The 15,690-nt window shown below is 41.1% G+C and overlaps 1 protein-coding gene across 12 annotated transcripts in view; it reads right to left on the reverse strand.

Annotated features, from left to right (window-relative positions):
* LOC131682346 (uncharacterized) overlaps positions 1 to 15,690 on the reverse strand; it is a 318,536-nt gene that overhangs the window by 23,475 nt on the left and 279,371 nt on the right. For 11 of the 12 annotated variants that reach the window (XR_009304069.1, XM_058963739.1, XM_058963740.1 and 8 more), the window contains 5 exons: positions 9,949 to 10,659; positions 7,843 to 9,840; positions 7,484 to 7,785; positions 7,288 to 7,424; positions 7,113 to 7,172 (listed from right to left, as the gene is read on the reverse strand). Coding sequence is in view for 11 of the 12 variants with exons in the window: in XM_058963739.1 (XP_058819722.1) it covers positions 7,113 to 7,172; positions 7,288 to 7,424; positions 7,484 to 7,785; positions 7,843 to 9,840; positions 9,949 to 10,659 (3,208 nt within the window). In the remaining variant the exon portion in view is untranslated. The remainder of the gene's footprint in view (positions 1 to 7,112; positions 7,173 to 7,287; positions 7,425 to 7,483; positions 7,786 to 7,842; positions 9,841 to 9,948; positions 10,660 to 15,690) is intronic. The other variant, XM_058963749.1, reaches the window with a different exon arrangement.

Genomic DNA, 15,690 nt, shown 5'->3' on the forward strand with positions numbered 1-15,690 from the left:
AGGGTATAAGACTAACCAGTTCAGTTTTGGCAAAAAGTTTAATATTTGCTAAGTTTGGTTGAAATCGGAATGCATCGATTTGTCAAAAACTTGTGGCTTGATTATACTTCTATAGATATATAAATTATATTATATAAGAGTATTTCGTCTTACGGTTGCTATTTGTGCCAAATGGTCCTAAGAAAATCATTAAACGTAGATTCAAGGAAACTATCACCCAGTGTTGATTTCATCATTAGAAAAAAAGTTATTTGAAGTACCAATAGTCTACTATGTAGATTCATAATTGTGTTGATTCGGTTTTCGCCCGCGAGATATCCGCAGATTTACATATGTAATTAATTTGTTTTGCTTTGCTTACGCAGCTTCCCGTTTCAAATCTGATAAAAAAAAACATCATCAAATGGCCTGTGTTAAGCCATACCGAACCGAGCGCCATGATTTTTTTCTGGTATTTTTCATGCAAAAAATCATTTTTTGATAACTTGCCATTAACTGAGAAAGTTGAGGGATACTAATTTGCTTTTAATTACTATTTGAGTACTCAAAAATAATTTTGTGTTGATGTTACTAGCATTACATTGTATGTGATAGCGTTTTATAGACAGGCATCTTAAAATGGCGCTTGGTCCCCTTTGGCTTAACACAGGCCAAATAATCATTATGTAATACTAATTGTTGTTTATAGCAAAAGTCATCCTATTCCGAACATAGCAAGCATTTCTGCACCACTTCAGTCATGAAGCTCTGACCCTTCAATCAATGAACAAAAAATTTGTTTTTCTTGGTCGCAATGCAGGAGGAATGAAGAACGAAGAATCCTTAGCAAAGAATGGCTAGTGGCGATTATCACCTAAGCCATTCGTGTGCCGATCCGAACGATGCGTGAAGATGAACATTGCATGAATGGCTAAATTCAACAAACAACGATGCGAACAAGCAGCGAACAGCAGTCATCAGATTCGGATTTTTTGTTTGTTTGTATTATTCATTTTCGATGATTCTGTGCTTTCGTGTGACGAACGGCGCAGCATTATTCGAGGCATGGGTGAATGACACGACGAATATCGCATCGATGATGAACGAATGAACTAGTTCGGCGAAGAATATTTGCAACATTGAGTGTAGCACCCACCCCACTTCCTCCCAAGGAAGCGCATAGAGCTTCCATTTCCCGACGGTTTTCAGCTTCCCGGGATTCGGGAAATAAATAATAAATTTCCCGGGAAATCCCGGGATCCCGGGAATATAGAAGAAAAATAAAAAGGTGAATGTTTCTCTTGAAAACAAAAGAATAAATTGAAAAGTTTTCAAACCCGTTTGATTGCATCAGAGATGCCAGATTTGCAGACAAGTCTGCAAATTCGCAGACTTTTAATTTAAGCTGCAGATTTTTTCGATGACGCAGATATTTGCAGATTTTTCCGTTTGGTTGCAGATATTTGCAGATTTTTTAGTTTGGTTGCAGATATTTGCAGATTTTTGAATATAAAGGCTCTTGGTTACACTAGCTTGCCGAACATTTTTTGTACTTCCCAGACTTTTAAAATTATTATTGCAGACATTTGAAAAAAGTACCTGGCATCTCTGGATTGCATGTATATCTGCCCTAAAGCAGTTGTCAGAACATGGCGATTTGGTGGCCTACACATCATTCAATCATTTGATAACTCGTCAATAAGTTTACGCAAAACTTTTACTTTTAATTACGATAACGATTGAGACGATATACTATACGCAGCTGCTGGAGTTACTGTCAAAAATTGGAATTCGTTGTTCTGATACGATGGAATGTGATCAATTTAGTGCAAAGCACCTTCTTTGGTAATTTTGAATGAAAAAATTGAGCTGCTTCTGGGTAGTGTGCAGTTACTTCCGATCAAAAGAGGAAAGTATATACATGGAATCCATTTCCGTCACAGTAGGATCAGCATCATTTCGAATTAAGTGTGAATCAAAATCAAGCAGATAATGAACGAACTGTGCAACGATGGATGAAGCCTATTACATATCGATTTCCTGTTACGGGCAAGTATTTGGATTGCTTGATCGTATCCCTTCAAAAATCCTGCCTGCATCCTTGAAAGCATTCAAAGAGTTCGGATGCGCAGGATATTGGACAGATACAACGTTATGTATCTCTTTTCATACATCCAAAAAATTACAGATACTACAGTTACAGTATAACAAATAAGACGAAATATGCATTCGATGAACCGACCAAATATTTCTGCAGACGTTCTAGAAACATTCCTTATTTTAAATAGCGTTTGCGTTAAGCATGATATCACTGCAAACCATCCCAAGTTTTGAAACAAACACACATCGATTTTTTAAGAAAGTAACGCAATTTCAATTACTAATTTGATTGCAAGCCCTTTCATTCAAGATCTAACTATTAAAATAAACTATTAAAAGAATTGTTAAAAATCTGATCAATCGGTTCATCGGTGGCAGAGATATCGTGCGCATCACTAACGCTACTGTAAGGAAATGGTTCGGTATAAAGGCCGGCAAATTAGTCCATTTTTGAATGAAAATTTAAATGAATGCAACATTCTTTAGCAGTGTTTTGAGTATGGTGTGGACTATATACCTAAAAAAATCACGAAAACATCAGTGAGCCTAAAGATATATAGTCCATTGATCTGAAAATCAGTTAGAAAAGCACAATCTGCATTCACTACTCACTCCAAATGTTTGCCGGTAAAGATATTTCCTACAGAATTTCATTTGGAGAATCTAAGTCTTATGGAATAAATTAAAAATCTTTTTTCCCGGGATTCCCGAATCCCGGGAATGAGAAAACACAGTTTCCCGGGAATCGGGAATCCCGGGAAATCCAAAAATCCCGGGATTCTCGGGAAATAAATTCCCGGGATGGAAGCTCTAGAAACGCAGTAGGGTGAATGATCTGTCCGGCACGTCTTCTCTCAACCCGTGTACAGTGATCTCAGAAAATGCGGCCGTAAACTACAGCGAATCCGGAAGAAACCGTACCACCATCAACAAAGGAAAGCTAACACAACTCAACAGCCCAACTACACTCTCAGGTTTTTTTACGCGGGGGAAACAGACCGCGTAAATGAAAACCGCGTAAATTTCAAAAACCGCGCAAATAAAAACCGCGTCAATTTCAAAATCCACGTAAAAAAATACCACGCGGAAAAAACCGAGCAAAAAAACTGAGTGTAGTTGTAGCATGATGGCGCTTACAAAGAATGTTAATTACCCTTTCTACTTCTACCGAGAAAGTACCGGATCCATCCGATGAGCTTTCGGCGGCTGCTGGCACAGGAAAGCGTGGGTACTAACACGCAAGTACCACTCAGTACATCCCATCAGAGCCATACCTACTTATCTCCCTATCACCCTCAGGAACTAAGAGTCGAACAAGCAACCAGATGTCTGGTCGGAAGAGGAACATTCAGAGAATGTCTCTCTTTCCTCAACATTATAGAATGTAATCGAGTCTTGCTCAGCCTGCAGAGCTATAACAACGGTGAGTATCAACAGAAACCATCAATCCCTAGGTTCCGATAAACCATACATTCGTTCGCTCGATAACGATCCAGCACTCAACGAAATCCAAATTACAGAGGCCATACAGCTCTTGGTTACCTCACCAAATTTATCAGACACCCGAACCCGAAATCGTTGATCATCTACCATCCGAAATATTTGCTATCCAAGGGAATATCAGTAGACTCCGAACTCATCGTAATGAACTACAAATTCTACTCGCTGAATATAGGCCGACCGTAGTAAGTCATCAGGATACGAACGCTGAAGAGAACTCACTCAGAGAAAACTACATCGGAATGGGCTACCATCTTATGCTCGGGCCGTGCTATACTCACGGTAGACACTTCTTTCTACTTCTGCCGGAGTCAGACCTATAATCGAGCCAAGTGAACAGAAGACCTCTCGATCTGGTGTGCATTGTCCCGAGAACAAAGAAACATCGGATTATTCTTGTCTTTATGAGTAAAGTTGACGAAAAAACTCTACTCCGACTCAACGCCGCGGTCGATCACTTTAAATTTTGTTCAATATGACCGAGTTTTTGTGAAGCGGAATACCTTCTGAAGGTAAAATTGCAACTTAGGCTTGCGGAAGTCGCGTACCCTCAGTGTTATCATCTTCGCAATGCAGTGTTAATATCATTCAACACGTTTAGCCCAAGCCGAGCGTTTCGTTTTGCAGAACAACTTACAACACGTGGTTGTAATTAAGATTCCCGTATATATTGAAAATGATTATATAGATGTAAGGCTACTTTACCTATCACCTCGTACCCTTCTTGAGATACTTCTTGGAGAAACTTCTTCTCAGGTACTCCTAACGGCTAACCCTCCCACTTGACAATAAAACTCAAAACTCACGAAACTAAAATTAAACTAACTACACTATGAACCCATAAGGGCAAACTCCTACGTGCAAGTATTGTAATCAGACAGCACACCAGCATGGACCACCTGCGCGAAAGATCCAGAAAAAAATGCATCTCAACCGGATACCAACTCATCTACGGCAAATCAACCCGAAACAGAGTTTTCAATACCAATGTCTGAACCACAAACGGTGGCCAAATTTGTGGCAGCTGGTGAGACCATAATGACAACCGCAAAGCATCCAGCACCCAAAATCAACCGTAGGCAACATCGGTAAGGAAGGTAATAACAATGACGACGGATTTACACTGGTAAACAATAAGTGCAAGAAGCAGGGAAGAACACCTAATCGCGGGCACCAAGCCAGCCTCGACCTAGACGTGAAAAACAAAAGAGATAAAGACAAAGGGTTAAGTCGCCGGTAAACTCTAAGCTTGCTAATATGATCCTTCTACGCTTTTCTAAACTTTTTCCCTTCAACGCCTTGCTCTCCCTTGAGTACTATGGCGCTTAATATTAAAAAATATACTTCACTTTCCAGTTCCTTGCTAATTAAATGCCGTAACAACAGTTGATCTATCTACCCCCCTGAGAGAAAAATGCTACAAAAATCTAAAAAGCCTGATACAGGAACTACCAAAACCGGTCCTTCTGATGGGTGACGTGAATGCCCACCACCCAGCATGGGGTAGCAAACCGAATGCACCACGAAACGCGCCGAAGCGGCGCCAAGTTTCTAGAAACTGTGATAAATCATGAAATGATAGTATTGAACAACGGATCCCACTCAAGAATCGTTACCGTAAGCACACTGGCATTCGACGACTCAATCTGTTCAATATCGATTGACAATCGGTTTATCTAAATAATAACGAATTGCGCCGACAGCGATCATTTTCCGATTCTAATTGACTCCCCAGGATGCCAGGATGAGCCTAGACGACGAACGCGATGGATTGACAATCGAGCAAACTGGCAACTATTCGAGGATACAATTAGCAGCACTATGTGGAATTATAGCGGTTGCTGAAGCAAGCATACCCAGAACCAGTGGTAAGCCTGGTCTGAAGACAGTCGTGTGGTGGTCTCCGGAAAGTAGAACCATCAGTGAAAGCCCGAAGAAAATGGCTATGGCACTTCGCCGAATCGAAGATGGCGACCCCTGGAAAAAGAGCATTTTGCAACGGTTCCAAGAAGCTCTTTCAGCGTGTCGCAAGGACATCATAGAACTTTGCTGAAAACTATTCGAGCATATGGTAAACAGCCGATTAGTTACCGAACATGAAGCCTCCGAACGGCTAGACCATCGACAGCACGCTTTCATAGCCGGTAGAGGCGTTGACTCTCATTTAGCGTACTTGAAATCATATCTGAATACGAACGAGAATGAACATGTGAAAATTGTTTCACTAGATAATGCCTACGACACGACATGACTCCCTGCCATCCTCCGAACCCTTAAAAATCAAAAATTCTAGTCGTATGATAAACATTCTGTCTAGATTCCTTAACAAAAGAACCTTTCGTGTAGCTGCAAATGGAGAATTATTTAACCGCAAAGTGGCCGACAATAGCGTACCTCAGGGATCTACACTATCAGTAACGACGATGTGTTGCTGATGGCTAAAGGAACCAACACCAGAAGTCAGACCCTAAGAAAAGATGTTCTATCGGTCTCAAAATGGACCGAAAGCGTAAACTTAGTCATTGTCCGGAGAAACCTAAATTTACACATATATGCTGCAAAAACATCGAAAGCGTGGTCGAATGATCCAACAGAATCGGCAACCGATTCCACATGTTAGGAATTCTAGTAAACTCAAGACTGAACCTTCTCCAGAATTTCGTTAGCATCTGAAAATGCTGTTCCAATCGCATCAACACTCTTCGAGTACTGGGGCACCGATTGAAGAGGTACGTCTACTCAAAAAAAAAAAAGATATCAACATTAAAAACTTCCTGTGGCCAAACGAGCAGATGAGTTATTCCTCAAAACAACTGAGCTCTCTGTACCAGACGACTGCAGCCGATCTAGACTGATCGACAGATAGTGGCACGCTTCAGCACCCAGCATGTGAACCTAACGTAAGTGTATGTCTATATATTCATAGAGTAAGTATTTTGTTCAGTACATGAACATCTTTCAAAATTTAAATACTGATCAACAACAACTGTTTTTACAATATATAGCATCAAACACACTGAACTTTTTGCTCCGCATTACATACTATATCATCAACACGTTGCGAGGTGTGCAAATCAATGGCACTCAGTCCGCACAAGTGAGCCACCAACAGACAACACAGAGGCATTATAAAGCAAAAGATTAATGGTGGCACGTCCCGAAAACATATGGATTCACAAATCAAATTGATTGATATCACAGGGACGATAAACTACAGAGAAGCATCAAAATCGGCGTGATCTGTGTTAGTCACATGAAGGTGGGGCGCAGATTTCGAACAAGCACATCGTAAAGAATTAAGTAGAGTAGAGAGACGAATCGTTATAGACACACGTGACAGATGTTATGGAAATGATGTCAACAGCAAAAGCTATTATGGAAGTGTGTTATTGGGTTATTCGACAACCGACAGCGGACCATAAATGACCGGCGGCGCTGTCACTGTGAAGCACAGAGTTTAGTACAATTGACTGGTAATAATTACGGTAATTTTGTAGTCGACATTGTGCGGTTCAAAAACATGTATTTCTCACCTTAGAAATAACTAGATTTAATGAGTATTTTACGTCACGCACACTATGAATTCTAATCCTCTGGAAACATGCGGGAGAAAGGAAGGATGATGAGTCGTCGGATCATTATAAATTTCAAATCTTTTCTCAAGCACCGCGTAGAGAGAATGCTTTTTGTAAAAAAAAGGGTACTTACGTTTTCCAGCTTTGCTTTGGCCTCATTAATGACCTTCATCAGTTCCTCCTTTTTGTTATTGGCGTACGATTTGGAGATACTGGTGGTAATTTTGGCGTCGTTATTATGCATCGCGCTGATGCTTTTGCGGCTTTGAACTGAAATAACATTTTGATCAATTTATTTTCACATTACCTTACTAGTCATAAATAATTACCTCGTTCCTTATCCGAAAGACTGGCGGGACCATCCAGTGCTGCCTGAAGGAAGGTGGACGATGTTTGTTGAGGTATACTTTCGGAACTGCCACCCAATGTGGATGCCAGCGAACGATCCGCGTTGTCACCACTAGGCGTTGATCCTTCGTCTTCGTCATCCGATGTACCGGTACCGGTTCCAGTCGAAGCTGCACTTTGTAATTGCAGCTGCGCCGCTATACTTAGTCCTTGTTTTTCCAGCTTCTGTCGTCGTATCGATTTCCTAAGCTCGTTAACATCGATCTCGTTGATTTTGAAATCTCTGAAAGACAAAAGCCGTCAAAATAAATCATTTCTATGAAGCATAGATTGCTCTTACGTGGGCGTAGAAGGCGCTGCCGTCGGGTAGTATACCATGCCATGCTCGGAACTGGTCCGTTCACCATCTGAAATGTCTTCCACATCACCATCGTGCTCCGTGTTCGATTCCGAATTAAGTGAATGTAGTGCTTTCGTTTCGGAAATTTTCTTATGCAGGAATGTGATATCTCGTCGATTTTCTCGACCACTATCTATCGAACTATCCTCGCTGAGATAGGCATTGCTGTAGACATCCTTAGAACTACCACTGTTGTAACCAGAAGTTGGTGTGTTATTATTATTTGTGTGATGCAAACCTGGCTTCTCATTGTTGTACGTTGTGTTCATAGGACTCTCGACAATGTTCCGCAAATCCAAAGCTTCATCGAACTGTCCCTTCTGTCCCCATCGTCCCCGAGGTTTCGGTGGACCACCAAAGTTTTGAATTTGGCTAGGACTGCTTCCTAGGACCGGGGAGTTTGGTTGATCTTCGGTAGGCTTCCGTTTGGCCCACTGAGGTAACTGGCCGACATCGGAGAATCGGTAGCCGGGAGTAACTGGAGCATCCTCAATGAACAAATTGTTTGGTGGTGATCCATACTGATCGTTGTTTGGCTGATGGTGCTCCATGATGGCATCGGTGAAGGCGTTGGAAAGGGGACGAGGAATAGGTTGATGGCCAGATCGAAGGGCTTGCTGTGAAAGTCGAGCTTGCATCGTCACAATCATATCGTGCGGGACTTGCCAAACAAATATACATCCATCCCCACTTGCAGAAATCAGATGCTTGCAGTCGTTGGTAAACTTCAAACCAGTTACCAGCTCACTGTGGCCGTACATTCGAGCCATGCACTCGTTGGAATAGTAATCATAGACACTGAGCGTTTTGTCCGTGCAGGAGGTCGCGATGTAGATTCCGCTCATATCGAGACTTACTTTGATTAAGCTTCCCTCGTCAGAATGGGACCCCTTGAAGGTCTTGGTATGCTTAGCATTTTGCGTGCTGTAAACACGAATGTTTCGATCCTGACAGGCAGTCAGGATGTGTTTATAGTTACTATCTACCTCCATATCGTAAAGCGTATTTTTACCGGCACAGTTGTTTCCCCTTAGAAAGACATTGTTTTGGAAGTTGCGAAAAATGATGGATTTGTCGGCACCACAGGACACCATCTGGAACTGCTTGCCCGTACCGATAAACCGCACTGAAGTAATACTGCTCGAGTGATCGTCCAGCGTTTGCAAGATCCTATAACCCGCTTCACAATCGAATATGTGAATCAACCTGTCCCTACTGGCGCTGGCCAGAAGTTTTCGTTCGATTTTTTCGTTTGTGTATTCGAGGCACAACACCTCCGAATCATGCGCTTCGATCGTCGTAATTAACTTAAGATTACTGAGATTATAGATCCGAATATTACCGCTCCTATCTCCCGTGGCCAGCTGACTATTTGCCGGATTTATTTTGATACACCTTACCCCGTTCCGTCCGTCGTAACTGGAATTTTTCTCCGTATTGTGGATCGGATTGTCCATATCCTTGATAAAGTTCAATTCCTCGTCGATGTAGATCACCTTCATCAATTCCTTACTGTAGATGTTTTTCCGGTACAGATCATTACTCTCGCAGTTATCGATGTCCCAAACCCGGATCGTGTCGTCCGAGGAACACGTCAGGAAACTATCCGATGGCAACATATCCGAAACGTTGTTTTTCAGATAGTTAAATGGCACCGTTTCCACACCCCAGATACACGCCGAATGATACAGAAACGAGTGGCTCTTGCCCACCCGCCGAATATCGCGCAGATCCCAGATGTACAGGCTGTGATCGTTGTACACACACGTCACCTTCGAGCGGTTTTCATCGTACACGATTGCGATCGTGTCCGGATACTTGGCATTTTGCGGCGTACTCATCAAATGATTGATGTGAATGCCCTGCGCTACGTCCACGCCCAGAAAGTGTGTCCGTGGGAGGGTCGTTATGTACTCCAAGGTTTCCGCGTTGAATACTCTGGAATGGAATAAAGGATTGGGACGGATTGAATGGTTATTTGTAACTGTTTCGGGGGCATTTCAGGAGAAAATATTGCGAAGGCTTCCAAATACAAGGAATAATTACCTAATGATGGCTTCCGCGCATCCCACTAAGATATACTTTGTACTGGTGACCATACAGTTGGCCGCATTTGTCCTACACATAACCCACTTGTCCAGCAGTCGTCGTGCATTGAACTCCACCAGATGTCCATTACGAGTAATCGCGTACGTGCTGTCCGCCATTTCTCCCTTTCCACAGGCCACCGCGCAGAAGTCATTATTCCGCAACTCGCCCAAAATAGCACTCCGTCCCATCAGCGGGATCGGTTCCTTGTACTTTCTGCTACCCTCCAGATACCAGTACTTTACGTGCCTGTTCCCCACTGTCACAAAATAATTGGCATCCTCGCTGAAGCTCACAGCAACCACCTTTGCACTAACTTTGTTCGAGGCTATCTTCAGATTGGCCTTCCAATCGAACACGTTCACTACGTTGTCGTGCTGTGAGCCCACCGACACCAGATATTTTCCGGTGGGTGAAAATGCCACGCAGCTAACCGCGTACTTGTGGCCGGAAAATTCCGCCACAATGCTTCCGGCTGCTCCATTTTCGTAGCTGCCGCTTCCGCTGGCATCTAGTTCCCACACCTTGATTGAGGGATTGTGTCCGCACTCACCGGTGGCCAGATATCGACCGCATTGCGAATATGCGACCGCGGTGATTGCTTTCCTGGCGGTATTCAGCAGGAACGATTGGGTGAGTTTTTTCGAGTTGAACAGGACCACGGTGCATCTGAAACAATGGAAAAGAAGCAAATGTTAGACTGAAAAATACTAATAATTAACTATAAACTAATAAATATGTTCCGATTAACGGTAAAAATCATTTTATTTGAAATGATTTCGTCCGCAAAAGTAAACAGATCTTAGGTCATCAGACCGCATTCATCGCGAAGGTCAGCTAGCTCATACCTGTTGCTGTTTGTCACCTCCGCCGCTGATGAAAAATTTACAATCTGAATAGGTACAGGGTGTTGCAAACAAAAGCTTACACAGTAAACAGGTGATAATTTTTTATGATGATGCGTACTTTGAAGAGTCACTTGATCAGTTGTGAAGATCAACACGACACTGTGGGTATCTTATACAAAATACAACGGCGCCTTTCAAGACAATATATAAAAAACAAGCCCGTAGTCGTCTTAGTAAATTATTTAAAACATATTATCTTAATTTAGGATGTTGATCCAGTAACAACGTCAAACAAGGCAAATTTTTGTTTTGGGGCTTTTTAGTGGGATGATACCCATTAAAGAATTTTTGAAGACCTTTTAACCTCGTTATTAGTGACAGTGCACACATCTTTCGATTACGAGTTATGGTCTTCATGGGTGTCGTCTACTGATGAAGATCACAACACATGATTTAGCGTGTACCTGGTGCTTGCTTAGTCATTGCCAGATAATGCTTTATTGGGATTATTAGGTTTGTTCCAGTACATGGAAGTTACTCCCTGTTGCTCCGGAGCAAAAAATTCTTGCTCCTTTTCACTCCGGTTTGCCACCAGAAGAAGAAAAAAGAGAAGATAGTACAGAAACGATTTTTTCCCTGTTTGCTCCGGAGTACTTCCAGTTTCTCCTGGTACTGGAACAAACCTATTGTTTCCTTCTTCCCAAGACACCTTGTACCTGCCGGCTGATGCGTTCATGCAGACTGACTCGCTCCGACGGCTCTATTCTTTTACCACCGCGGTAAAGTAGCTCTTCCGCCTCCACACCACCTTTAAATGGCCGCCAACAGCCCAAATAATCACCACCAACAATGGCAGAGCGCATACCACGCATCTCCGCGCGATCTTGGTGTGACGATAAAAGTGTATGTAAATTTAGCGGTTTACACTTCCAAAATGTCGTTTTTTTCCTGCCCGTGGTACCTCAACGGCTTCGCGCTGTTCATATTTGCGCAGAACTACGCATTGATGCTTGACACCACCGACACCCTGCTATTGAGATGGCCGCGGGTGCATGGCGACAGGAGACGAACGGTTTTATTTTGAGTGGGACAAAAAGTTGCGTAATCATCACTTGTTTAGTGTATTATTGCGGTGCTTCCAAATTAGTGAGCTAACATTGAAATGGTGCCACCCATGGATAATTTACAAGTTCTAATATCATCTGCCTTATTCTGCATTACGACGGATGAATTTTTTTTTAATGAATGTGATCCGATCCACATTCTCAATAACGATAGCAAAACCAAACGGGAGTCGGATTCGATTGAACTACGTTCGTCCAATAATCCAATACGTCGTAATTTGGAATATGACATACGATAATCATGGTGAGATATATGGTCTCACCATAATTATCGTATGGATTTTTGACCGATTGATTACAAAAAAAAAGATAAAATGAAATTTTAGTATTTGTTAACTTTTTCACGACCTCTCTGAAAATCGAATAACTAATCCCGACCTGGAGGGCCGAGTGTCATCTACTATTCGACTCAGTTCATTGAGATCGCAGAATCAAAAGTCTGGCTCCGATAAGTACTGAATGTTGCAACACCTCGAAAAGTTTAACTTCACATTGAAAGGATGAATTCAGTATGCTCTTTTCAGAGATCCTGCTCATCTGCACATCTACTTCAGCAAAGTTGTTTCAAAGATCACAGGAGCTCGTTAGGTTCATAGTTTGGGTCAGGTTATTGCCACTACGTGACACTAGTGTTCATGTGAAGTGGCGCATTTTAACTTGATTTATCTCGTTACCCTTATGGTCTACATAGTATGTCTTCAGCAAAGTTTTTCAAAAAGAAATGACCGTCAAGTAATCATGACTACTTAGAAAGTAAAAGCCATGTGGATAGTAATTAAAAAAATTCGGAATTCTGCCACTCGTGGCGCTAGTGTACATGTGAAATACGGATCGTTTGAACTTATTATATCCATCAAATAAAAATTATAAACATCAAAAGTTACTACTGTTAAGGGCTATGCAAATGGTTTCGAACAACAGGTCAACATGACCTCGTCAGCTCAATCATCCGATCCAAATTCCATAGAGCTTCCGTGGGATGCGTTGGATCGTGAAGTATGGATCGTGAAGTTAAAAATAATGCGACCACTTAACCACTGAGAACTGGTATCCAACTGAAGATTTTATTATGTATAGGAAATAAAACTATCATTTTGAGAAGTCAACATCAAGTAGCAACTTGCCACTAGCCGGCGCTACGATTGGCCAACAATCGCTATACGGGCCTTGCATGCAAACTTGGATACAATAGTGGTTCACGCATGCAAACCTGTGTGCGATGGTGATTTTCAACGTATTTTCATTTAAATGCTTACACAGGTCTATCCTATATGTCTATGCTCTGTGACTCGACCATAAGCATTGTTCGCAGTGCTTTCGGGAATTCCCGGTCAATATAAATAAGAAAGCTCTTAAAAACTTCTTCAATCGTATGTCAAGGGTTTACAAGTCAGTGATCAATGCTGATTTAGTATATTTTAAGGAAGCGCCACGTAGAAAACAAGTTTTACCAATTCAGAAATCGCCATTCACAATCAACTTGAGAAATAAAAAAGATAAGATAAATAAAAAAGATCTTTCACTACATTTTATTTCAACCGTTTCACGTGATACTATTTGGATGTCCATCCGAGCAGAGTCTGGCAACAAATTGAAAACTAAACTTAATGTTGTGATGTTCGGCAAAATAATTGCTCAGGTTGTTGTCGTTTTGGTCGTTTAACGGTTAAAAGTTCAAAATAGAGAGCAGCAAAATTGTCGTATGACATCAAACAGAAAACTAATTCTGCTATCAGTGAAAGTAAATTGAAAGCTCATTAAGATGTTGAAATTTTTTTTTGATAGCAAAATATGTATTCACTTTGATGTTTTACCAAAGAAATATAGACATAGAAAATTCTTCTAAGAGACAAGGATAGCAAAATGAGATCAAAATTTGATGTCATATTTAAAAAATCAAAAACTGATAGCAAAATTAGATTTCAAATTGATGCTATTATCAAAATATGAATTGTACTTGTTGTAATTTTGATATTCGACTTTGCTCGGGCACTCATTCCAAAATATTCATTTGCTGAGAAATAAACCTTTTCCGTTCGTTATTTTTCACTAACACACAAACTTCATGTAGAGACAGAGTCATCTTCAATAGACCAATTATGTTACATGTACACTATCACAACGTCTATCTATTCTACTACGCCGAATACACGAGTTTAACTAGATAATTCAAGTTCAAAAATGCATTGTTGCACATATGTAATAGCGCCACCAAATGCTGATGTACGAAATCAAAATGATAGTCATCCACACAGCTGTGATCTGATGAACAACTTTGCTGAAGACACGAACTTTGTAGATTGTTGGACAGATGAAATTACATGAGTTAAAAATGCACAACTTAAAAGGGCATAGGAGTTTTTTCGTTGTTTTCTGACACATCTTCAAAAAAAATTCTTGAAAACGGAAAGTCAAAATGGATTGCGATTTTTACACACACACTTTAGTCTTAAATAACATTTTTTATGCAAAATTCCCGAACGGGAAAAGTTTTGGACGAGACCAAATCTTTTGTGCATAAGGACTACAAGAACATAAAGTATGGCTTTTTAGTGCTTCGGATCCTCTTCGTCAGTAACTGACACCAACTTTATGCTAGTTGGATAAGTTCAAGCCAACACCAAATTGGTGTAAGTTAGTGTCTAACTTGTGAAAATTTGGTGTTGGTTGGGACTTATCTAACTAGCATTAAGTTGGTGTTAGTTGCTGATGAGGAGAAACCGAAGCACTAAAAACCAGATTTTAACCATTTTAGTCGCATGCGAAAACCTCTTCGCCACTCCCCTCCGGCTCTTTGAAGTTACCAATGCAAAAATAGACTAAAAAAGCAAAAACGGTACCATAGAATGGCGCTCGTACGATCACCGGAAATCAAAAATTCCAAAAAGGTGTTAAAGCATATTAAATTATCTAGTTATTCAAAAAATCGAATTATAAAAAAGTGGACAATTCAACAAAAACTTTTTTTTTCATCTAGAATTTTTATTGAATTGCATAAAAAATACTTCCAATTAAAATTTTCCAATACAACTGGGTCAAAGACTAGATAAATTAATAAGCTTTTAAACGAAAAAAATAGAATTGTTTGAGCGATTCTTGAGATATCCATCGTACCGACTTTGAGGTCATAGTTTCGGATAAGCACGATTTAAGTGTACACAAGAGTTTATTTAACTCCTATGCCACCTTAATATATAAACTAGTGCCTCGCGACACAACGTTGAACCAAACTTCGTAGTATTCGCCCTCTAAAGAACTTCGCTGAAGACGCGAACATGCATAGTTGTCAGGATCAGGAAAAAAGCAAGTTTTTTTTTCGAGAGTTGTCCTACTGGAGCTGTAGAGCTAGGTTCTCGGAAGGGCTCCCCGTCAAAATCACATACTACAATTTGCAGACGAGACAGGCAATGTCGCCCAATAAAACACTGCAATAGGCCAATTGTAGCGGGCCGTGATTCTGAATGTGATATTCTTTGTACGGTTCAGGCATGTGCGGGCGTAGGGACTCGGAATCGCGTGTATCATCGCGAAGGGCTCGAATATTTGTACGTTAATGTGCTCGATCGCGTGTGCGTTTGTATGTCGCGTGTGTTAACGTGTAACTTCGCGTGCATAAATTCTATTTCATAACCGTGTGCCTTTCGCATATTCGCGTGTGTTCTAGAATGATCGCGCGCGGACCGTGAATCTGATACTTAATTTTTTGTGTACGGTTCAGATTCCAGAAG

The sequence above is a fragment of the Topomyia yanbarensis genome, chromosome 2 (assembly GCF_030247195.1).
Source record: "Topomyia yanbarensis strain Yona2022 chromosome 2, ASM3024719v1, whole genome shotgun sequence".
Taxonomy (NCBI): Eukaryota; Metazoa; Arthropoda; class Insecta; order Diptera; family Culicidae; genus Topomyia; species Topomyia yanbarensis.